This window comes from Panulirus ornatus, chromosome 50, assembly GCF_036320965.1.
Source record: "Panulirus ornatus isolate Po-2019 chromosome 50, ASM3632096v1, whole genome shotgun sequence".
Classification (NCBI taxonomy): domain Eukaryota; kingdom Metazoa; phylum Arthropoda; class Malacostraca; order Decapoda; family Palinuridae; genus Panulirus; species Panulirus ornatus.
Window position 1 is genome coordinate 7,109,462 of NC_092273.1, and position 25,269 is coordinate 7,134,730.

The 25,269-nt window shown below is 40.1% G+C and overlaps 2 protein-coding genes across 4 annotated transcripts in view; one reads left to right on the forward strand and one right to left on the reverse strand.

The window, feature by feature from the left end:
- LOC139764556 (ATP-dependent RNA helicase DDX54) overlaps positions 1-6,908 on the forward strand; it is a 46,310-nt gene extending 39,402 nt beyond the window's left edge. For both annotated transcript variants that reach the window (XM_071691329.1, XM_071691331.1), the window contains exons 16-17: positions 899-1,076; positions 6,258-6,908. In XM_071691329.1, coding sequence (XP_071547430.1) covers positions 899-1,076; positions 6,258-6,481 — 402 coding nt within the window. In that variant the 3' untranslated portion in view covers positions 6,482-6,908. The remainder of the gene's footprint in view (positions 1-898; positions 1,077-6,257) is intronic.
- A 5,584-nt stretch (positions 6,909-12,492) lies between these two features.
- LOC139764557 (tubulin alpha-3 chain) lies at positions 12,493-24,504 on the reverse strand. 2 transcript variants are annotated; one of them, XM_071691332.1, is made up of 3 exons: positions 24,283-24,504; positions 16,298-16,520; positions 12,493-13,713 (listed from the first exon to the last, which is right to left on the reverse strand). In XM_071691332.1, the coding sequence occupies exons 1-3, from the start codon at positions 24,295-24,297 to the stop codon at positions 12,584-12,586; spliced, it is 1,368 nt and encodes a 455-aa protein (XP_071547433.1). In that variant the 5' UTR covers positions 24,298-24,504; the 3' UTR covers positions 12,493-12,583. The 2 variants fall into 2 exon arrangements, with proteins under 2 accessions (XP_071547433.1, XP_071547434.1); XM_071691333.1 differs by lacking the exon at positions 24,283-24,504 and adding an exon at positions 17,288-17,426.
- Positions 24,505-25,269: the final 765 nt, after the last annotated feature.

The window sequence follows — 25,269 nt, forward strand, 5'->3', positions numbered from 1 at the left end:
TTCCACAAGATAGTGATCAGACATCCCTCCAGCTGCCCCCTCAGCACATTAACATCTAAAAGTCTCTCACTTACATGCCTATCAATTAACACATAATCCAGTAATGCCCTCTGACCATCTCTCCTACTCACATACATATGTATATCTCTCTTTTTAAACCAGGTTTTCCAAATCACCAGTCCTTTTTCAGCACACAAATTATACTTAATCCCCGTTTCCCACGTCAGTGAGGAAGTGCCAGGAAACAGACGAAGAATGGCCCATATATACATAAATACTCATATACACATCAGCATATACATATTCATCCTTGCTTGCTTTTATCCATTCCTGTCGCTACCCCGCCACACAGGAAATGGCATCACTACCCCGTTTCAGTGAAGTAGCAGCAGGAAAAGACAAAAAAAAAAAGGCCACATTTGTTCACACTCAGTCTTTGCCATGTATAATACACCGAAACCGCTGCTCCCTATCCACATCCAGGCCCCACAGACCTTTCCATGGTTTACCCCAGATGTTTCACATGCCCTGGTTCAGCCCATTGACAGTACGTCGATCCCAGGAAGCATACAAAGAATGGCCTATCCATCCATGTATGTACATACATAAATGCCCATACACAGATATATACATATTCATACTTGCTTGCCTTCATCTCAGCCTGCATGATGTTACACTGTAAATGAAGTCACTATTGGCAAGGCTGTATCATAGTGAGTATAGTAATCTTGTCATAGAACTCGTTCCTAAAAAGTCTACATTTTCCTGCTATTGAAAGCAGCACAGCCATGGGCTGCAGCACCCTCTGGAAAGAGGTCCTGAGTACCACAATGACTCTCTTAAGGAAAAAAAGAGGTCCTTGGTTAAATATAAAAAATAAAATAAAATATTTTCACAGGATCAGAAGAGACGAATAAAGACCGAGTCTGGAGTATGGATTCCTGCATCCTACAAGACTAACAGGTATCAAAAATGGATAGAGAGATGCAAGGATGAGGAATCAGACGAGAATGTTGAAGAAGATGATGCAGGAAAAGCCAAAAACAAAGGGAAGAAGGGATGGAGGAATCTCCAAGGTAAGGTTTGATTTTTTTGTGTATGGACCAGGTGGTGAGGGAGGTAAATACAAGGATCTTGAAGCAAGGGCAGGACTGCACTGTGCTGGTTGGGGAATGGGAGTTAAATCACTTATTTATGAGTGTTAATGACAATCGAGTGATCAACTGCAGTTTGGGAGTGTGTGAAAAGAGTGGAATATAAATGTGGATAAAAGCAAGGTTCTTAGGTTTAACAGTAAAGAGTTAATTGAGAGATTAATTGGAGAAAACTTTGGGAAAAAGATTGCTTTAGATACTTGTTGGTGGATATGGCAACACGGAATCATGCAAGGTAAAATGAGCCATATTGGGTGAGGGGGCAAAGGTCATGGGCACATTGAGGAATGTGTGAGAGATCACAGTCTTGAAGGACAAACATAATATATTTGTCTCATCAGTGCCGTCTGAATGCAAGGGGCATTACAAATGGAATGTTTGAGGACTGTATGTGGTGCATGGGGGATTGATTGAAAAAGAAATGATATACATATATTATCGCTGAGGATGGGGAGAAGGAATACTTCCTACATATTCCTTGCATGTCGTGGAAGGCTGGAAATCCTTTCCTTGTGTTTTTTCTAAAGTAAGGAAAAGATGTGGGCCAGGTAAGGATTTTTTTCCTACCGAGGCTTAGTCATCTCCCGTTGGTACCTTGCTAATGTTGAAAATTGTGAACATATGAAAAAAATGATTTGGTAAACAGAGAAGAGGTAGTAAAAGCTTTGCGGAAGATGAAAGCCGGCAAGGCAGCAGGTTTGGATGGTATTGCAGTGGAATTTATTAAAAAAGGGGGTGACTGTATCGTTGACTGGTTGGTAAGGTTATTTAATGTATGTATGACTCATGGTGAGGTGCCTGAGGATTGGCGGAATGCGTGCATAGTGCCATTGTACAAAGGCAAAGGGGATAAGAGTGAGTGCTCAAATTACAGAGGTATAAGTTTGTTGAGTATTCCTGGTAAATTATATGGGAGGGTATTGATTGAGAGGGTGAAGGCATGTACAGAGCATCAGATTGGGGAAGAGCAGTGCGGTTTCAGAAGTGGTAGAGGATGTGTGGATCAGGTGTTTGCTTTGAAGAATGTATGTGAGAAATACTTAGAAAAGCAAATGGATTTGTATGTAGCATTTATGGATCTGGAGAAGGCATATGATAGAGTTGATAGAGATGCTCTGTGGAAGGTATTAAGAATATATGGTGTGGGAGGCAAGTTGTTAGAAGCAGTGAAAAGTTTTTATCGAGGATGTAAGGCATGTGTACGTGTAGGAAGAGAGGAAAGTGATTGGTTCTCAGTGAATGTAGGTTTGCGGCAGGGATGTGTGATGTCTCCATGGTTGTTTAATTTGTTTATGGATGGGGTTGTAAGGGAGGTAAATGCAAGAGTCCTGGAAAGAGGGGCAAGTATGAAGTCTGTTGGGGATGAGAGAGCTTGGGAAGTGAGTCAGTTGTTGTTCGCTGATGATACAGCGCTGGTGGCTGATTCATGTGAGAAACTGCAGAAGCTGGTGACTGAGTTTGGTAAAGTGTGTGGAAGAAGAAAGTTGAGAGTAAATGTGAATAAGAGCAAGGTTATTAGGTACAGTAGGGGTGAGGGTCAAGTCAATTGGGAGGTGAGTTTGAATGGAGAAAAACTGGAGGAAGTGAAGTGTTTTAGATATCTGGGAGTGGATCTGTCAGCGGATGGAACCATGGAAGCGGAAGTGGATCATAGGGTGGGGGAGGGGGCGAAAATTTTGGGAGCCTTGAAAAATGTGTGGAAGTCGAGAACATTATCTCGGAAAGCAAAAATGGGTATGTTTGAGGGAATAGTGGTTCCAACAATGTTGTATGGTTGCGAGGCGTGGGCTATGGATAGAGATGTGCGCAGGAGGATGGATGTGCTGGAAATGAGATGTTTGAGGACAATGTGTGGTGTGAGGTGGTTTGATCGAGTAAGTAACGTAAGGGTAAGAGAGATGTGTGGAAATAAAAAGAGCGTGGTTGAGAGAGCAGAAGAGGGTGTTTTGAAATGGTTTGGGCACATGGAGAGAATGAGTGAGGAGAGATTGACCAAGAGGATATATGTGTCGGAGGTGGAGGGAACGAGGAGAAGAGGGAGACCAAATTGGAGGTGGAAAGATGGAGTGAAAAAGATTTTGTGTGATCGGGGCCTGAACATGCAGGAGGGTGAAAGGAGGGCAAGAAATAGAGTGAATTGGAGTCATGTGGTATACCGGGGTTGACGTGCTGTCAGTGGATTGAAGCAAGGCATGTGAAGCGTCTGGGGTAAACCATGGAAAGCTGTGTAGGTATGTATATTTGCGTGTGTGGACGTGTGTATGTACATGTGTATGGGGGGGGGGGGTTGGGCCATTTCTTTCGTCTGTTTCCTTGCGCTACCTCGCAAACGCGGGAGACAGCGACAAAGTATTAAAAAAAAAAAAAAAAAATGAAAAAAAGTATTATTATTTTTTTTTTTTTTTTATTATACTTAATCACCATCTCCCGAGTCAGCGTGGTAGTGCAAGGAAACAGACAAAAGAATGGCCCAACCCTCCCACATACACATGTATACACATAAATGCCACAACTCGCACATATACATACCTATACATTTCAACGTATACATACATATATACACAGACACATACATATATACACACAGACATATTCATACTTGCTGCCTTTATCCATTCGTGTTGCCACCCCACCACACATATATATATCCTCTTTGTCAAGCTTTCCTCACTCATTCTCTCCATGTGACCAAACCATTTCAACACACCCTCTTCTGCTCTCTCAACCACTTTTTATTACCATGCATCTCTCTTACCCTTTCATTACTTACTCGATCAAACCACCTCACACCACATATTGTCCTCAATCATTTCATTTCCAACACATTTACCCTCCGCACAACCCTGTCTATAGCCCATGCCTCACAACCATATAATATTGTTGGAACCACTATTCCTTCAAACATAACCAATTTTGCTCTCCGAGATAACATTCTCGCCTTCCACATATTCTTCAACACTCCCAGAACCTTTGCCCCCTCCCCCACCCTGTGACTTGCTTCTACTTCCATGGTTCCATCTGCTGTTAAGTCCACTCCCTGATATCTAAAGCACTTCACTTAGTTTTTCTCCAAACTTACCTCCCAATTAACTTGTCCCTTAACCCTACTGAACCTAATAACCTTGCTCTTATTTACACTTTACCAAGTTCAGTCACCAACTTCTAGTTTCTCACCTGAATCAGCCACCAGCACTGTATGATCAACGAACAACAGACTCACTTCCCAGGCCCTCTCATCTACGAGACTGCATACTTGCTCCTCTTGCCAAAACTCTTGCATTCACCTCCCTAACTACCTCATCCATAAACAAATTGAACAACCATGGAGACATCAAGCACCCCTGCCATAAACTGACAGTCACTGGGAACCAATCACTTTCCTCTCTTCCTACTTGTACATATGCCTTACATCCTTTGTAAAAACTTTTCACTGCTAGCAACTTACCTCCCACACCATATACTCTTAATACCTTACACAAAGCATCTCTGTCAACCCTATCATATACCTTCTCCAGATCCATAAATGCTACATACAAATCCATCTATTTTTTCTAAGTATTTCTCATACATTCTTCAAAGCAAACACCTGATCCACACATCCTCTACCACTTCTGAAACCACACTGCTCTTCTCCAATCTGATGCTCTGTACATATATTTATTCTATTTATTTATTCATTTATTATACTTAACCACTGTCTCCCATGTTAGGAAACAGACGAGGAATGGTCCCAACCCACTCACATACACATGTAATTACATAAACGTCCACACATGCACATATACATTTCATCGTATGCATACACATCCATACTTGCTGCCTTTATCCATTCGTCACCACCCTGCCACACATGAAATGGCATTCCCCCTCCATCGAGGCTACATTTGATCACACTCAGTCTCTAGTTGTCATGTATGATGCACTGAAACCACAGCTACCTTTCCACATCCAGGCCCCACAGACCTTTCCATGGTTTACCCCAGATGCTTCACATGCCCTGGTTCAATCCATTGACAGCACGTTGACCCCGGTATACCACATCATTCCAGTTCTCTCTATTCCTTGCACCCCTTTCACCCTCTTGTATGTTCAGGCCCCAATCACTCAAAATGTTTTTCACTCGATCCTTCCACCTCCAATTTTGTCTCCTGCTTCTCCTCCTTCCCTCCACCTGACACATGTATCCTCTTAGCCAATCTTTCCTCACTCATTCTCTCCATGTGTCCAAAACATTTCAACACACCCTCTTCTGCTCTCTCAACCACACTTTTTTTTCCACACATCTCTCTTAACTTTTCACTACTTACTCGATCAAGCCACCTTACACCACATATTGTTTGAGGACAATATGTGGTGTGAGGTGGTTTGATTGAGTAAGTAATGAAAGGGTAAGAGATGTTTGGTAATAAAAAGAATATGGTTGAGAAAGCAGGAGAGTGTGTTGAAATGGTTTGATCACATGGAGGAAAAGATTGACAAAGAGGATATATGTGTCAGGGGTAGAGGGACCAAGAAGTGGGAGACCAAATTGGAGGTGGAAGGATGGATTGAAAAAGATGTTGAGCTATCATGGCGTGAACATATAGGAGGATGAAAGGCGTGCAGGGAATAGAGAATTGGAATGATGTGCTATCTCATGTGCGGCAGGGTGGCGATGGGAATGGATGAAGGCAGCAAGTATGAATATGTACCTGTGTATATATGTATATGTACAAGTTGAAATGTATAGGTATGTGTATATGTACGTGTGTGGGCATTTATGTGTATACATATGTATGTGTGGGTTTGGTCGATTCCTTCATCTGTTTCCTTGCACTAAGTTATTTTCCTGTAAAAGGGGTCTTATTCGTTTTCTTTACAACTGTATTATGGATTAGATTTTATTTACCATCATTAGGTTCCAAGTGTAAATAAGATCTTGAAGCAGATTGGCTTCAGTGAAATTGTTGAAAAGTTTGAATATAGCAAATACATTCTTTTCCTTTTGATTGTTGAACCTCGAGTAACTTTCCCTAAATTGGTTTATGATGTACACCACCTCTACTTCATTTTCTTTATCTGCTTTGAAGAGAAGTCATCCCAATATTAATCCCTCTTTCACAGTTATCTCCAGAAAATCATATGGGAAGACCCATCCTCTTCTCAAAGGCAAGGAACCCAAGGGTCGTCATCGTCCACCAAGGAGAGAGCTGAGAACAGAGGACGAAGTCATAAAGGAGACAAATAGGAAAGAGAATGAGCTCAAAAAGCACTTAGAGGGTAGGATAAGGAAAGCAAAAAAGTTAAAGAACAGCAAACGTAAAACTAAAAGTAAGAGAGCAGTTTGATGGCAACAAACTGCATGGGAAGGGAAGCAAGCATAAATAAGTTTGAAATAGAATCCTTTAGCAAATTGTTACATGTTGCTTTTCCATGTTGAATTAACAGAGAACTAAAAGACTAACAGTAAGAGAGCAGTTTGGTGGCAATAAACTGCATGGGAAGGGAAGCAAGCATAAATAAGTTTGAAATAGAATCCTTTAGCAAATTGTTACATGTTGCTTTTCCATGGTGAATTAACAGAGAACGTATGTTTAGTTTAAAAATCTTTGAAAGTGCATTTGTAAATAATGCAAAGGATATGACATTCATAGTTTGTCATTGTCACACCCAAAAAATATGATTGGATATAGTTTTTAATTTGCATTGTTTATTATCATAAAAGATCTTTCTAGGGAATATAACGAAATCCAATAAACAATTACTTAAGGTTGACTACATTGTTTTATTTGTGGTTATTTTATTCTAATTTTGGGCATGAGGAAGGAGTTCAAGATGTTCTTTACAAGGAGTGTATATGTTACTATTAATGAGCTTGTGACATGGAGTGGGAGTACTGGAGGGAGAGAATTGGTGGATAAATCCATGGAATGGTATAAGCAAGGGATAAGAAGACTTTAGCTGTGACCAACCCCTACGGGAACAGAAGTCAGAGATATAGATGGATAGGCAATGATTTTGGTCTTATATTCTTATCCAAGATGTACTTATCAACTAAACAGGCAGTCTCTTCAATCCATTACTTCCTTTGGCTTGTGCATTCATCTTTTAATAACACCATAAAAATGCTTTGTTCCTCCTTACTAATATAGCTTTTATCTCATCACTTTTTACAAGCAACTGGAGAAATGTGGGCAGTCTTTTAATTTTGATTACCACACAGCCTGGTGTAAAAAGCATTAAGGGTCATGGTACCCTGAATTATAGTACACACTATTATTACATTTTAATGCAGCAAGCTTATTTACCAGTCAAAAAAAAAATCCAAAAATAAGATAAAAGGCATTTCTTTGGAAAGGGCATTAGATTATGTCAAGAAATGTACATGTGGCTAATACAAAATTCCAATTAGAGAATTTATGCTTTTACTTTATACATAAGGTGTAGGAGGAAAACTTCACTAAAAGCATTTTAAAATTCTCATCTTTGGAGGAAGGCATGTTTACAAGTAGGCAGAAAGATGAGCAGTTCAAGGCAAGGTGGGTCTGCAGCTGGAGTGTGCATCTCCATGGCTGTTCCTGTTCAGTGTTTATGGATGGGTTGGTGAGAGATGAATGCAAGGTCTTGGGAGAGGATCAGGTATGCAGTGTAATTTGGGTGGGGGACCTGCTAATGGTGGCAGATTAAGAAACTGCAAAAGCTGATGAAAGCAAATTGTCCAAGAAATTATTAAATATGAAGAGGTCCCTTGCCTACCACTGTTTAGCAAACCCATCTTGAGTGTACACAAAAATACAATTTAACAATCCACAGCAATTTTAATAAGAGTATCCATGGTATCAAAAATTTATCAAAGTATTGGGAAGATCAAGGGTGGCTTGTGGCTCAGCCATGCAGACCACAATTTGTAGGTAGTATTGCCACGCTAAATATAAAGGTACCCTTTGTGCAGCTTAGCACAGTCACTAAAATATTGTACTTTACAAAATCCAGCTTTGTTAGTAAAACTAACTTCGAAATCTTCATTTTAGGACAAGGTATCTCAGGGTTTACTCTTGATCCCCCATTTCCCACAGACCCTTGCCAACCAGTGTTTTGCAGGAACATAACCCCAGAGGCTGATAAGGTACCAGTAAAAGCAAGGTTAAGTTTAGCAGTGAAAAGACAAGTTATCTGGAACATGCATGGATTGAACTTTGAAAATGAGAAGTACTTTAGGTATCTGGGATTGGATATGGCAGTGAATGGAAACAAGTAAACAGAAGTGATCCATAGGATAGGTGAAGGGGCAAAGGTCTTGTGCACATCGAGATATGTGGAGAGGTCACTGATGGCTATGTTAGATGGCATTGTAGTCTCGTTAGTGCTGTATGGGGGAGTGGCAAGTCTTGGACAAAAATGTACAGGATAGGATGAATGTGCTGGAAATGAAATATTTGTGTACATGTGCTATGAGAAGAGTTGATCGAATAAGAAATGATAGCTTAAGAGAGACATGGTAGCAGAAGTATGTACCAGAGCCGAAATTGTTTGGTCACAGAGGATCATTAAGGAAAAAGTGTTGAAGAGGGTAAGCATGTTAAAGGAAGAAGGGACAATGAAAGTAGTAAACCAAGGAAGAGTTGGAAGAATGGAATGAAAGATGTTTCGAAGGATCAGGGCAACATGCATGAGTGTAAGGTGTGCGTTGATGCAACTTGGAGGGAACAATCCATGGGCTGAACCAGGGTACATACTGCAGTCAGAGAAAGGTCTGAGGAAAGTTTGTAGATGGAGGCTCTGGATTCATTTTGGTTATACATTACAACTAGAGTATCCAAGTAAACGAGACAATTACCTTATCTTTTCATTGCTAATGTAGGATATTGCAAACTTTTTCTTACATATATATGGTTTACTTAGGAAGTTAAAATTTAAGACTATCTACTTCCCACATATTCCAAGCATGTCTTACAAGGCTACTAAAGGGGGCTGGTAGTAGTGCAAATGACTGGATGTATAAAATAAAGCAGCAGGGGGTCAAGAGAAAGGTGAAAGAGGTGAAAAAGAGGGCAAATGAGAGTTGGGGCAGGGGAGTATTATTAAATTTTAAGAATAATGTTTTGGAATGAGGTAAATAACACGTGTAAGACAAGAACAAATGGGTACATCGGTGCAGGGTGGTAATTAGTGAAGTGAGGAGATGAGTCGAGTATTTTGAAGGTTTGTTCAATGTGTATGATGATAGAGTGGCAGATATGGGACATTTTGGTCAGGGTGGTGTGCAAACCGAGATGGTCAGGGAGTAGTAGTGAAAACTTTGCAAAAGATGAAAGCCGGCAAAGCAGAGGGTTTGGATGGTATTGCAGTGGAATTATTAAAAAGGGAGTGACTTGTTGACTGGTTGGTAAGGACATTCAATGTGTGAAGTGCAAAAGGATTGGCAGAATGCATGCATAGTGCCATTGTACAAAAGCAAAGGGGATAAAGGCGAGTGTTCAAAATTAGTTTGTAGAGTATTCTTGGAAAATTATATGGGAGGATATTGATTGAGGGTAAAGGTATACACAAAGCATCAGACTGGGGAAGAGCAATGTGGATCAAGTGTTTAAAGAATGTGAGAATACTTAGGAAAACAGATGGATTTGTATGTAGCACATATGGATCTGAATAAGGCACATGATAGGGTTGATAGATTTGCTTTGTGGAAGGTTTGAAGAGTGTATGACATGCGAGGCAAGTTGCTAGAAGCAGTGAAAAGTTTTTAACAAGGATGTAAGGCATGTGTACATGTAGAAAGGAAAGAGATTGGTTCCCCATTGAATGTCAGTTTGTGATAGGGGTGCGTGATATCTCCATGGTTGTTTATGGGTGGGGCAAGTATGCAGTCTGTTGTGGATGAGGGGGACTGGTAAGTCAGTTGTTCACTGATGATACAACACTGGTGGCCGTTTGGGTGAGAAACTGCTGAGGTTGGTGACAAGTTTGGGAAAGTGTGAAACGAGAAACTTAATGAGTAAATATGAATATGAGCAAGGTCATCAGGTTCAGTAGGGATGAGGGGCAAGATGGAGAAAAACTGGAATTGAAGTGTTTTAGATATCAGAGTGGACTTAGCAGTGGATGGAACCATAGAAGCATAAGCGAGTCACAGGGTGTGGGAGGGGGAAAACGTTCTGGGAATGTTGAAAAATGTGGAAGGCAAGAACATTATCTCGGAGCAAAAATGGGTATGTTTGATAGAATAAAGGCTCCAACAATGTTATATAGTTGCAAGGCATGGGCTATAGATCGGGTTGTGTGGAGGACAGTGGACGAGTTGGAAATGAAATGTTTGTGGACAATATGTGGTGCGAGGTGGTTTGATCAAGTAATAAAAGGGTGAGAAGGATGTGTGGTAATAAAGTGTGATTGAGAGAAGAGGGCGTGTTGAAATGGTTTGGACATATGAGTGACAAAAGACTGACAAAGAGGATATATGTTTCGGAGGTGAAGGAAAGAAGTGGGAGACCAAAGTGAAGGTGGAAGGAAGGAGTGAAAAAGATTTTGAGCAATAGAGGCCTGAACATACAGGAGGGTGAAAGGAGTGCTAGGAATAGAGTGAACTTGAACGATGGGGGTAAACCATGGAAAGGTCTGTGGAGCCTGTATGTGGAAAGAGCTGTGGTTTTGGTGCATTACATGACAGACAGAGTGTGAACAAATGTGGCTTGTCTCTTCCTGGCGTTACCTCGCTGAAGGGAGTTGGAATGTCTCTTGTGCAGCGGGGTGGCAACCGGAATGGATGAAGGCAGCAAGTGTGAAGATGTACATGTGTATGGGCATTTATGTATATATGTAGGGGGGTTGGGCCATTCTTATTCAGTTTTCTTGCACTACCTCACTGATGTGGGAAACAGCTCTAAAGTATAAAATAACTACATCTACTCTACAGGCTGGGGCAACTATGCCTCCATTGGGGGGGGGGGGGTTATACCTTTGGCAAAATTCGTCAGATTAGGGGTTTGGGACCCAACCCCACTTACATGGCACTAATACAGTTTGATTTTCAACTTAGACTTTGCTACAAAAATACACTACAGCCATTATAATGATTTAAATTGCTACTGGTGGATTAAAGTTGATTCTTAAGCATACATTATAAAAACTTTGATGCATCTAAAACTACAAATTTTTTCTCAGCATACAAATATCAATCATGATCAGAGTTGCTGGAAAAATGGGAGTGCAGTAATCTTGAGATAACCCACTTTAATTTTGGGGAATTTGTACTAGAAAAGCCATTTAGATAAAGAAAAATGTTTTATAAAATTCAAATTTGATCTAGTCCATTTTCAGTAATATAACATTTATTTGATCATGTTTATAAAATGTCCAAGTATCAATGAATATATCAACAGAAGAGAACCCATCTTTTAAGCGAAATTTTAGTTTTAATTTTTGAAAACTATACTTCAACTTTCATAATTCACATTTTGTTTCAAATTCCAAGTCACTGCCAATTACAGCAAACATTAGACCTCAGAATCTTCATGTTTATATACAGCTAGCTTTAGCCTCTACATCCAATTCATTTTTGCCAAAATGTTTATCCTGGACAACAGAATTATACAATTATGCTTTAAATGGATTAATTCAATTCAATCTAACAGAACAATGCATGAAAGCCTGGAATGCACCAAGGAATAGTATAATTTGGTGGAGTAATAAAATACACACATCTCTTAGCTTTACAGGTTCTATCAATTAATGCAAAACCTAAAACCTCAAGTTAAGCATTTTACTTGCATTAGTGTCTATGAAGTTATTACAAGCATTAGTATCTTCACGAATTATTTTATTACAAAAGCAATGTTCCTTAAGAAATTTTTATCCAATCACCATTTGATTTATGTTAAAGGTATGGTTACCAAACAACACAAGGTTATAATGGAATAAATTCTTAGTTGATCAATCACCAACATTCACTTCAGTGGACAAATTCAAGACTGAAAACATTGTTCAAGGCCATGCATATGCATATATTATCTAAATGAAAAGCCTTTTGGCAACTTCCCTAGTCCGTAACCCAAAAATTTTGGTCAAGCTTCATGCATTCCCAAAATGCAGTTTTGAATGTGGACAATAGATTTTCAAAAAGCTAAATTACCAGATCAAATTTTGTTAAAGATTCATCTTACCTTGTTACCTTTGCAAATTTGTCCTTAGATCCACTTGCATGGCTATGAAATGAGGAAATTCAGCATTTCTCGGAAGCACAGGCAACGAGTAAACACTTTTTCCTTTGAAATATTGTATATCTCAATATCTTAATTTGCTTAAGCATCAACTTTTTAAAATGCAAAATATATGAATTATCATAAAGGATTTAAAAAACCAATTTTCTACAGATGTTTTATTAGATGCTGTCAATGGAATGTTGGGGGTGGAATACAAACCCATTTTTCACCAGACTTTCAGGTTTGAAGAATTTAGTATTCTTCACCTTCATCCTCTGCTTCTGCCTCAGCAGAGTCCACACCAACTTCTTCATAGTCTTTCTCAAGAGCTGCAAGATCTTCACGGGCCTCTGTGAATTCTCCCTCTTCCATACCCTCGCCTACATACCAATGGACAAATGCACGCTTAGCATACATCAAGTCAAACTTGTGATCCAGACGTGCCCAAGCCTCTGCAATTGCAGTGGTATTGGACAACATGCAGACAGCACGAGACACCTTTGCCAAGTCACCACCAGGAACTACAGTGGGTGGCTGGTAGTTTATGCCAACCTTGAAGCCAGTGGGGCACCAATCTACAAACTGAATGGTTCGCTTCGTCTTGATTGTAGCAATAGCAGCATTAACGTCCTTGGGCACAACATCACCACGATAGAGCAAACAGCAAGCCATGTATTTTCCATGACGAGGATCACATTTTACCATCTGGTTAGCAGGTTCAAAGCAGGCATTTGTGATCTCGGATACAGATAGCTGCTCATGATAGGCCTTCTCTGCAGAAATCACTGGAGCATAGGTAACAAGAGGGAAGTGTATCCTAGGATAAGGTACAAGATTTGTCTGGAACTCTGTCAGATCAACATTGAGAGCTCCATCAAAACGCAGAGAGGCAGTAATAGAAGAAACAATTTGGCCAATTAGCCTATTCAGATTGGTGTATGTAGGCCGTTCAATATCAAGGTTCCTACGACAAATATCGTAGATGGCTTCATTGTCAACCATGAAAGCACAGTCAGAGTGTTCAAGAGTTGTGTGGGTGGTCAGGATAGAGTTGTAAGGTTCTACAACTGCTGTAGCAACCTGGGGAGCTGGGTAAATGGCAAATTCCAATTTGCTCTTCTTACCATAATCAACTGACAGCCTTTCCATAAGAAGAGAAGTGAAACCTGAGCCAGTTCCACCACCAAAGGAATGGAAGATTAGGAAGCCCTGAAGACCAGTGCAGTTATCTGCCAGTTTGCGAATGCGGTCCAACACCAAATCAACAATTTCTTTTCCAATAGTATAATGACCACGGGCATAGTTGTTTGCAGCATCTTCCTTCCCAGTGATAAGCTGTTCTGGATGGAACAGTTGACGGTACACACCAGTTCTAATTTCATCTGAAATTAAAAAATATTCACTAAGATATACTACACCTACAATAGTAGTACATGGCTTAAGTACCAATCAAACTACAACTACAGGAGTATTTTTAATAGTATTAATAAAGTATAGGCATGTTGAATATCAGTTACTAGAGACCATTCAGACCACACTAAATTACCCTTACAGCTAATCATACAGTAAGAAATCTGCAAACTCTACAGATGAATCTGACATAACTAAGTGTAAATCTACAACATTATGTAATTAAACAAGTCCCTTGCCAACCAGTGGGGGTTACGTTTCCAGAAGACCTAATAGTTAGCAAAACATTGGTTGGCTAGGTATAAGGTCTATTGGAGTTATAGGAGTGTGCCTCTTGACAGAAGCAATAAATCCTGTAATGGACACTTCATACTTAAAAATGTGCAAATTATACTTGAAAAACAAATGAGAAAAATCCGGAACAAAACCATATAATGTGGTGGCAGTATATATATATACACACACACTATATATATATATATATATATATATATATACCATATCCCTTGATGCCACATCTGCATACTAAGCAGCTAGCACATAAGCCCTAAAATCCTATCTTAATGCCAGCCTAAGACATCTTTGAAACACTCCAAGGCTCATCCCAGGATGGTTATTTGCCTAGCAAGGAAACGATTCTGATGCCATGGAAAACTATGGATAGTCAAAACAATGCAGTGGTTGGTAAACTATTACAAGTGGGCATACTAACCCATGATTGTCAAAACTACAGTAGTTAATCTTTCATAAAACACTAAAAAGGATTACAGCGCTTCTACTCTAGTCTTGCCTGCTGCATTACAACCAGTGCTTTTAGGGAAAGTATTTTAACATCCCAAATCTCAAGCAGGTAAATGAAAGAAAAGCCGATCCAAAATTTTCACTACCTATCAAATCTCTACAGCAGAAAGCACATTTTCATAAGATTCTCACACCAAATGCAATTTACAAGGGGCCTGGATCCACGTGGATTGGGAGACGTGGTTTCGGTGCATTACACGTGACAACTAGACACTGTGTGGACGAATGTGGACTTTTCTCTCTCTTCCTAGCGTTACCTCAACTGGAGCAATGGGTAGCAATGCTATTTCCTGTGGTGGGATAGCGACAAGAATGGATGAAGGCATGTATATGCATATGTGCGTTTAAGTATATGTAAATGTATACGTGAGGATGGGCAATTCTTTTTCTCAGCACTACCTTGCTTGACAAGGGAAACGCGATTAAAACCATATATGTTCACCCATTTCTGGCGCTACATCTACAACCTTAACATTCTTAGCAATGAACAAAAATCTTTATAATTTCAACTCAACGAGTGTTAAATCAACATGTATGCAACTGGGATCAGGGTGGGCTTACCACAGTAGTGTAAATAGGCCACCTGTAATCTACAGAATAGCAATTATACATGTCCAAAGATTGTATAATACAATCATGAGCATGTGACAGGTGATGTACAGTTGGGCAGGATTTAACAGAGCTGCAAAGATGTCTTAATTGTCTCTGGTCTAAAACCACAGATGAAAGTGCCACAAACTTGGCACCAAATGTCAAGAAAACACACCAAGCTGATATGTAATCCCCAGAAGAATTAAGCTTGCTTATTTCATGAAGTATTTTCTTTCATTTTTATCATACAGATGGCCTGTTAACCCTCGTTCATCTTTGATCCACAAATATCATCCAATCTTTTGTAATGCATTCGATGTCCCTGTCACTCACATGCCCAGTATCTTATGCAACAGAATAAAGGAAAACGTGTGCATCAATGGATTCTTAATACATTGTATACATACAAACCTATTTCCACACCACAATTTCTGGACAATCTTTTACCAAAGGTTTTGTCGACCTAATGTTAACCTATTTTTACATTAAACCTCCCAATCCTTTTCCATTGATAACACTAAAACTGACAGGATTTAAATGTTACAAGCACAACACTGCCAGCTTTCCAATCCTATGGATCAAAGTTTAGATGTCTCGGCATCTTAAAGACCTATTTTAAGTTATTAAAGAACCACCCTAGAAACAACCGTAACTCAGGTCTACTGACTAAAGGACCAAACCATGCAACTTAAAACAAATATTCGATCCAACGCAAAGACCTAGAATACAAAAACCTTAAACATGAACATTCATCTGAAGATATGGACTGCAAGCCTCTTAAAGCCAGGAAAACTGGTGATCAATACCAGTCAAAATCAAAGCAAATTTAAAGTCTTAAATCAAGGGAAAATTTACATCTCCAAATCTCAATGTAGTGCTAGTGCTTGAAATACTAACCAAAAAATGCTTCCATGGATAAACATTAGGTACCAGCACGAATTTCTAATCCACATTCACAAGATGGACGGGATACGAAATTTACCATGGGACTGTTGCAAATCCAAACCAACTGAGAATGGTTTTAATAAGAAATCAATACGCCAGGCAAATTTTTGACGAATTTACTTAAACTCGGCAGAAAAATCCTGGCAACAAGAAAATACAGTTTGTACAAAGAGTACAGTAACCCAAATATCATAAAACTACATTATCAGCCATACTCACCAATTACTGTAGGTTCAAGATCGACGAACACAGCTCTGGGTACGTGCTTGCCGGCGCCAGTTTCACTGAAGAATGTGTTGAACGAGTCGTCGCCACCGCCAATGGTCTTGTCTGAGGGCATCTGACCGTCAGGCTGGATGCCATGTTCTAAGCAATACAGTTCCCAGCAGGCATTGCCCATCTGGGCGCCAGCCTGACCCACGTGGACTGAGATGCACTCACGCTGCAATGGGGGAACCTCAGTTACTTTAAGGCATCAAGCGAAGCTGCACCTAACATGCATAACACATATGCCTATTTCAAGAGAAACATGATCATATTCCTAAACCTAAAATAATCAGGTAATTATAACCTACACATACTCTTAGGGGTTCAAAAGCTCCACACACACACAGTAAACATTCTAATACTTTATGTTAACCAGGAAAATTTTTACTATACATGGTTAGGATGTTAGGTTGCCTGGTACGTTCATTAAACTTACGCTGGGCTGCATTCGCATTAGAAATGAGAATCGCGATTGGTAAATGACAAGTCTGACCCGTCAGTTTGGCACATAACTAATGAAACAAATTGCCATTAAGAAACCTTTGACGATGTAGTGGTCTCTGAAGTACTTGGGCAACGTGATAAACTTTTGAACACCTATCCATCCATCCCATGGTCAATATCTACTTTCAAGTCATGCACAAGTCTTCCATATCAATTTTCCAAACTGTATTCTTCAGTAGGGATCCTTGGTATGTCCAATGTTGCAAAGATAGAAAATTTCCTTCGGAAAAATTCCAACACTGGCGGTATATCCAGATCTTTGTCCGCCGGCCCCACCGGCCACGCCGACCACCCTCCCGCCCACGCCTTTTGTCTAGCCTTTCAAATGTAATCAACTTAGGTACAGTCTCTCCCTTAAACACACTTCAGCTTTGACAGCAATATCAATTTTCTGCTCTTCTCGTTCACTCGCACATTCCCCAAAATAAAAGGACTTACCATGTTGAACTAAATGTAGATATTGAGCACAAGAACCTCTGCCGAGATCACAAGGAACTGAGAACGCTGTCCTCGCGATGCCTCAACAATTCAAACTTCCAGTCCGTTACGGTTTATATACCAGATATGACGTCAACTACCACGAGTCTCTGATTGGTCACCAGGCAGAGATGCGGCCTGCCATTGGCTCAGCGCACCAGAGAAGCCGCCTGTCATTGGTTCAAAAGAGGCGGGAACATGCCGGCTGAGAGAAATCTCCGATTTTCACTTTAATATATTAATACCTCAGTAATTACATTTATACTTATCATTATCGTTCTTGTATAAGTTAACATTTATTAATCTGAATTGTATTATAATCAAAATCAACGTCAAACGTAAAAACAAATCTAATCGATAACTGATTTCACAAAACTCGGATAGTTGCATAACACGTCATGTTGAACCGTAGAGATGTCAATCAAACATGTTATCATACTTTAAAGTATAAAGCCTTTAAAATCCATTTGTCTAAATCACCAAGAGTTAATTTCTAAACATAGTTATCTCAGATAATCATTGTTAATAAACCAACCGAAATTATTCGTTACATCAATTCAAATCTACTTTCACCGATGGCCATTCTAGGTTTCTGGCCACATATCAAATTGGGGTATATCGTGCATAAAGGAATACAAATAATATCATGTACCCTACTTGACACGAAGGATTATGGTGTTTATTATCAAAACACATACATCTATATCATTAAATTGATGGTAATTTCGCCATTCATGCTTACACATTCATGTATATGAACTGTAACAACATGGTATGGTGGAAAATCGGAAGCGCAGCAAGGTGAAAGACAAGGAGGGACCGGCATGGAAGGTGACTTCCCACAATGCACTGGGGCCAAGTATGACACATGGAGGAAAGAGTAACTGACGACCATGACGAACAGCGTGAAATAGGAACCGCATGTGATAGGATCACATAATAGCAAAGAAGAATAAAGTGACTACAATTTCCCTTCAGATACGAAGCCCTGACAGCTGTCGCTGCCGCAGCTGCAGACGAGACTAGGGCGTGGCTGGCGGGAAAATTTTAACCGGGAACCCAAGGACAAACAGATAAACCTCTTATCGGGGTTCATATTCATCTTTCCTCCATTCCATTTTACGTTTACTTCTTATCTTCCCTTCCTTCGTCTTCGGATACAGTTGATCCATCATGTTATTCTTCGTCACCGCCGCCACCATCACCACAAATTCCCCTCCCTCCCTCCCTCCTTCCCCGGCGTGACGTTATATCCGTACTGGTGATTCACCCAGCGCCCTCAGACGCCATGACTCAAACGCTGACCTCATCTTTTCATCACCATCGTACTCTTACCACCAGACAAGAGGTCGCTCATTAAAATGCCCAGATGTATTCACTCCACCGCTGAACATTAACCGTTCTCCACACATCACAGTAATTTTTTTTTTTTTTTTTTGATTACGCGGCCATTCGCGTCTGAACTCCACTTCTTTGCACCATATTTACATTAGCTTTCCTCGTGATTCAGAAAAAAATCCAATTCAATAAAGGGTATGCGAGGGACACACAGTATAGTTTTAAGATAAAGTATATATTTCGAGTATCTCGTGATAGGTGGGTGTTGGATTTAAAGGTTATCACCACATAAAAGTTAAAATTTATGCTAAGAAGACTATAAAAACTTCGTTTCAGCAAAGTACTTATGTGCTCAAAGTTTCACTTTAAGTGCCAATATCATTATCAATCACATTATCGGATTTGCACTTTGTGCTATTATCATTATTATTAATAATATCATCGCATCTGAAGTGACATTGAGATCTGGCCCTATTGATGCTGGGATCATCTAAGCCAACATCAAATCTACAACATCCGATGTTCAAAGTAATTCTAAGATCATACATGCTCTATTTATATGACCGTCTAAAAATAATGTAGAGTTTACTGGGCGAAGGGCAGGCTTATAAAATCACTTTGGTGTAATACATTATATCGAAATTTAAGGACTCCTCTCACTGAGAAAACTTACTATAGCATTCTAACCTTCCATAGCTTTCTCTGGTTTCGTCTACTGTGGTTTTATTTCGTAGTTTTTACTGACGTAAATATCAGTCAAGCGATTGGAATATGATCTATTTTTCATATTCCAAGTATTCTTACCTAATTGGTTCTTGCTGTTCATCATATATAAATATTTCTTTCTGACGTCATTATTTTGCACAGGTTTTCGCTGCCATGAAGTGTTTAAACACTTCCAACACAGATCACTGTTTTAAAACAAAAAATACAAAATATTTACGCCACCTGAATAAAATTTTGCGTATAAGCCTTCGTCAGTTAACGACCAATACTTGAGTGTCACTCCATAAGGTAGTAATATTTATAAACGTTGAAAGAATTTAAGCAGCGGCTATTTTGCCGAATAATCGGTTCCACTAGACGAAATATCTTACCTAATCTATTTTCCCTTTACTTTAAATATATTACCCCATTATTTTTTCTTAGACAAAAAAAAAAAAATACACATCAAAATTCGTACAATAGTATAATTTAGAGTGAGGGAACAGGTTTCAGTTTCAATAAATATAAAGGGGTCGCGAAAAAGATGACACTTGTCGCCATCTTGAAGTCTATGAAAAACGTTGTGTTATAACAGAAGAACCGCTTAACCTCACACAAGAAGGCTGAGCTCCCCGATCCTTGCCTTCCTTTTAAGGTAATCCGGCCATGCAGAAAACTATAAACAACGATCAAAATAAACTAGCCAGCAAAATAAGGCTCGACGCACCAGAGCCCATTAGGCCAGTTTGACTATAAATCGTACCAATTATGTTAATATAATATAATAACACTGGAATTATGAAATATAAATCGACAAATATCAGTCTTGTGGTTCAGTACCGATAGATAAAAAAAAAAAAATCTTGCATGGAGAGTATTAATATTTCAGAGTTGGAAGGTAATGATTATGATATGGAAAATACTATAAAAAACTAATTCGTTTCGCTGCTGCATCATTGTCCTTCCGTGCGTCATTAAACTTTAAACATGGGGGCTCACTACAAAGTCCTTGTCCATCCTGGGAGAAGAGACTACGCCCCCTAGAAACAAGGCAGTGATGACGAAACGCCAGCCTACCAGCGGCGGTTATGCCGCTTACTGATACGGATAATCGACTAACATAGATTACTTTTTCTGTACATTACTCCTATCTATGGCGAAGTGGTCTCGTATACTTGAAAGATAATGTTTTTTTTTTAAGAAGGGTCCTACACCCGTAAAAACTTCTCAAAGGTAATACTGCAAAGCACCCGTCTGCTATCCGGGTAGCACACTTACTCAACGGGTATGGGGCCCGGTACTCCAGCTCCTGCTACGCCAATCCATTTTGTACGTAGTTCAGTGATGATTAATTAATGTGCCCTAATATCGATTTTTTTTTTCTTCCTGTCAACAACTTGTAGTCATTCCGGCTCAGCACTCAGCTCCTTGTATGATAAAATACATTTACAATTCAAACGTACGTATTGCGGCTGTCCTTGCCAACTGTATTCATACACCAAAGTATACTTGCATACGCAGAAAAACACACCGTACAGGTACAACAGAAAGTCTTGGAAATAAATGGCCATAATCCCCCATACTCTTACAGGTTGTTGGCAAGACGGTGTCAAGGCCACCACCTTCCCAGGATTTGTATACTAAAGTACAACTCACGAACGATACTGTCCAAGACCTGAATGACATTATATGTCCTCATGTTCCTTTCTCCACAAGAACTGTTACGCATCTTCCACCTCAGCTAACCTCGAATCGACGATAGAACTTTAGCTGGCATCGAGAACATACAGGGAAGGACAAGTCTTCCAAGATGAGGGGCGCATTACAAACCCGCTTCATCATTTGATCCTCACTGATCTACAACCGAGAATCGTTCGAGGCCATAAAACGTGTGCTTGTAATTTTACGATTATTCTCCGGTAAAATTCTGAAATGAATTCGACTGGCTGGTAATTCTGCTCATTCTTATATTTTCCAACAACTTTGAAGCTGGAAGGGGGCAAAATACCCATATATAAGTCCATTAATCGAAATTAGCTGAAAAACGGGACATCTATTCATTTGTCGATCTATTATCAGTGGATGTAAGTTCTAGTATTTTTGAGCCAAGAAAAGTAAAGTACGGCAAGTTAGTATTACAGCTCAAACAAATGGATTACTCAACGGACATTTAGTTCAGTGTGAGGGTTGCACTGATAAAACTAAAACATCTTTTTTTTTATTTGTCACAACAACGGAAATGCTGTCACTCCCTCATCCGCCCCAACCACTTACCAACTGACATTCCCCGCGCCATGCGTGTTCTCTCTCTCTCTCTCTCTCTCTCTCTCTCTCTCTCTCTCTCTCTCTCTCTCACAAGTTCAGCAACGCACTTCACAGGTAGTAGTAGGTAGTAGCACTAATGCTTGTGGGTACAGGTAGGATCAATGACAGCGGTGCAGTGATCTAACACTGCAGTGGTCGTCGAGTTCCCCTCTCTGACCCAGGTTGCTATACTTTCTTTGTTTCACACCCACTTGGGTTGCTGGCAGTCATTCCATAAACACACACCCTCTCTCCATCATACACACAACACTCGACAAGCAACTAACATGAATCTTTCTTCTTGCCTTGTCAATCTGCCCAGCTTAATGGTACAAGTTAACATAAGAACATTCATACCTACACCATATCTCACCAGTCACACGTACATATTCCACTAGTCACACTTACATCATATCCTATAAGTAATATCTGCACCACCACTCACAAGCAACAACTGCACTACAACTCAGCATCACCATCCCATCTGCACCACATCACTATTAACAACAGCTCATCACAACAACAGAACGTGCATCATATCCCAAAACCATACCCATATCAGAACAATCACACCATACCCCAGCAACACTTGTGCCAGACACACCACATATATCTGCACCACACATGGGAGGGGAAGGGATGCATCAGAGGGCACGAAAAACACCTGCAAAACAAGGCATATCATCTTATCGAACATCATGAGAAACACCTGCCTCACACCAAGCACTGTGAACCCCGGCCACGGGTGGGTGTGGTCACGTGACGTGGCGTGCGGGCGGGGCGTGGGGAACGAGTCTCGGCAAGAGGACGAACTGAGCCTCACGGACCCCGCCGCTCCCTGAACCAATTCCCTCAACAATTTTGCTTCCGCGTGGAAAATCATGAAACCACTTATCTATGTAAGTAATTCAAGGTATCGATCATACATTCTTGTTCATTACTGGAATAAAGTTACACGAATAAACTAAGCAGTTATAATTGGAGTTATTATTCGTTATTCAAAAGAACTCCTGCATCTAACATGGATAGGTTTGTGTACGCACCGTTATCAGCTTAACCGTGCCTAACGCAAGCGACGGCGTAGACGTTAGTTACTGGTTCAGTGTACGCAAAGGGACACAAGAGCATTAGTTAACATGCTTTTCGTTACAGGTGGTGGTTGGTTAGATTTGATAAGCCCGCAGTTTGAAAAACAGGGGGAAAATAAGTGTACTGAAAAATGTTCTTTTTAGAATACTGAAATATTTACATCCCACATTTTTTTTAATTTACCCTAATACCATTATAAATGCATGAGTTTTAAAAATAACACCTTCAGTAATACACAAATAATAATCCCACTCATGCATAGACTGACTCCTATACAGTGATTAATAGTGCGATCCAAGTATATGTCAGGCCCCTGTTCGAATCCCATAAGATTTACGACACGACGTGACCAGACTTTCTTTGTCACCGACATTAGGCCTCCTGGTGGCATGTTTTACGAACTTTTTCAATACTTTTCAATGTACACAACCATGCCTTATGCACTGCGCTTTTGACCGCGTGCATGTATGCTAACCTAACCTCTAGGACCGAGATATCTAAGCAGCTTGTGAATGTCTGTATGATGAATACAATATATATATATATATATATATATATATATATATATATATATATATATATATATATATATATATATTGGAAAGGATCACAAATTTGCGCGTGAACAAGATATTCCAATGAGTCCACGGGGAAAAGTGCACTTTCGTGTAATAATCACATCGTCACGTGAGACACGAGCCTCTTGGAAGTATATCAACTGACTGTTATATTTCTCTCTTGTGTCTCCCCTGATGATGTGATTATTACACGAAAGTGCACTTGAGAACTTCCCACGTATTCCCTGCGTGTCGTAGAAGGCGACTAAAAGGGAAGGGAGCGGGGGGCTGGAAATCCTCCCCTCTCAATTTTTTTTTCTTTTTTATTTTCCAAAAGAAGGAACAGAGAAGGGGGCCTGGTGAGGATATTCCCTAAAAGGCCCAGTCCTCTGTTCTTAACGCTACCTCGCTAATGCGGGAAATGGCGAATAGTATGAAAGAAAAAGAAATATATATATATATATATATATATATATATATATATATATATATATATATATATATATAAGGATAATGACCACTTATGAACCAAGTGTATAGGACCTTCCTCCTACTTCCAACTTGTTTCTTTCTTTCCATGTGTATGTACTGAACCACAATTCATGTGTATGCCTGTCCTCTGCCTACCTCTGAAACATGTCGTTTGTAAATATATACGGGAACTTTGTAATGTCTTGGGCGCGCCACTGGTTGTTAGTAAATACAGCGAACAAGACTAAACCATACCGAGCAGTCAGCTCAAAACCAGTCAGCGAATTTCTAATTCTGTAACTCGCTGACGTATTATAAGAGAAACAGAGTGCTGGCTGGGGAGGCCGCAACCCCCAATCATATATACGGTTGATGGATCCCTCTTCGTAATCACCGACAGTAGTCACGAACACATATATGGCAACTCTAACTAAACTAAATGTGTTTTATCAAGGACAACCGTGGTGGCGTCCAGGAAGGTGATACACTTACCCCGTGGCTGTTCATAGTGGTGGTGTTATGTGGTCTCCGTCATACGCATCCCCGGGTAACTTTACACCCTCCTCTCTCACTCACTCACACTCTCACACTACCCACAAGCGCAATGCTCCTCCAGCAGCCAACAGGATTTTACATGAAGTGTCCAGGTGAACCAAATAGGGTAAGCGGGGGTGAGGACGTGGGACGATAGTTGGCGGTGACGGCGGGGAAAGAACCACCCGGCATGTTTCCCGCGCTCTGCTGGACATGGCCTTGGTAGCGCAGACAAACATTTATCAATATTAATGTAATTTTTCCATGATACAAGAAAATACCTGGAAACTTATAATATATTACTGTTCTTACCATACATAGGATATTTTTTTTCATAAATACACCCAAGATATTTTGAAGTTTTCGGTGTTTACACGTAGGTGTAGTTTCGTGCGTCCGCCAACCTTTCCCTGCCAGACATCCTGAGATAATAACATGCAGGCTACGTTACTATAACGTCTGCCGGGATCATATACTGTACATCATGATACATTTAGCTCATTGGGATATTAAAGATGTACATACATGAACTGCAGCTCAGCTGCCTTCCACTGGTTTTTGTTCTTGCATTTTGTCAGTCTCATTTTCCCGTTGTCCTTGGTGTGATTCCTTTCACTGACGCCATCAGTTATATTCAAGTACTTTTTTGCCATTCTTTGCTTATTATATGTTCATACCACCAAGCTCCGTCCGTTAAATTTTTTTCCTGACTGTATGATGAACTGGTGAGTTGTGGACGACCCCCTCCCTCTATCCCTACATGGATCTATGCTAAGTTAGGTTAGCCTAGGTCAGGTTAAGAAAGCAAATACTCATAGGCTGATACACCATTTGTCATTTCCTCTTCCACACTAATTACAACACGCCATGCTTCGACAAGAGAGGAGAATCACGATACGTACCACTTTGACAGCGTTTGTCTTAGTATTGCCATATCCATCCAAG

Coding starts and splice junctions, on each gene's coding strand:
- LOC139764557 (XM_071691332.1), bottom strand. Junction 13,714..16,297: donor TCTTGAACCTACAGTAATTG/GTGAGTATGGCT, acceptor TTTTAATTTCAG/ATGAAATTAGAACTGGTGTG.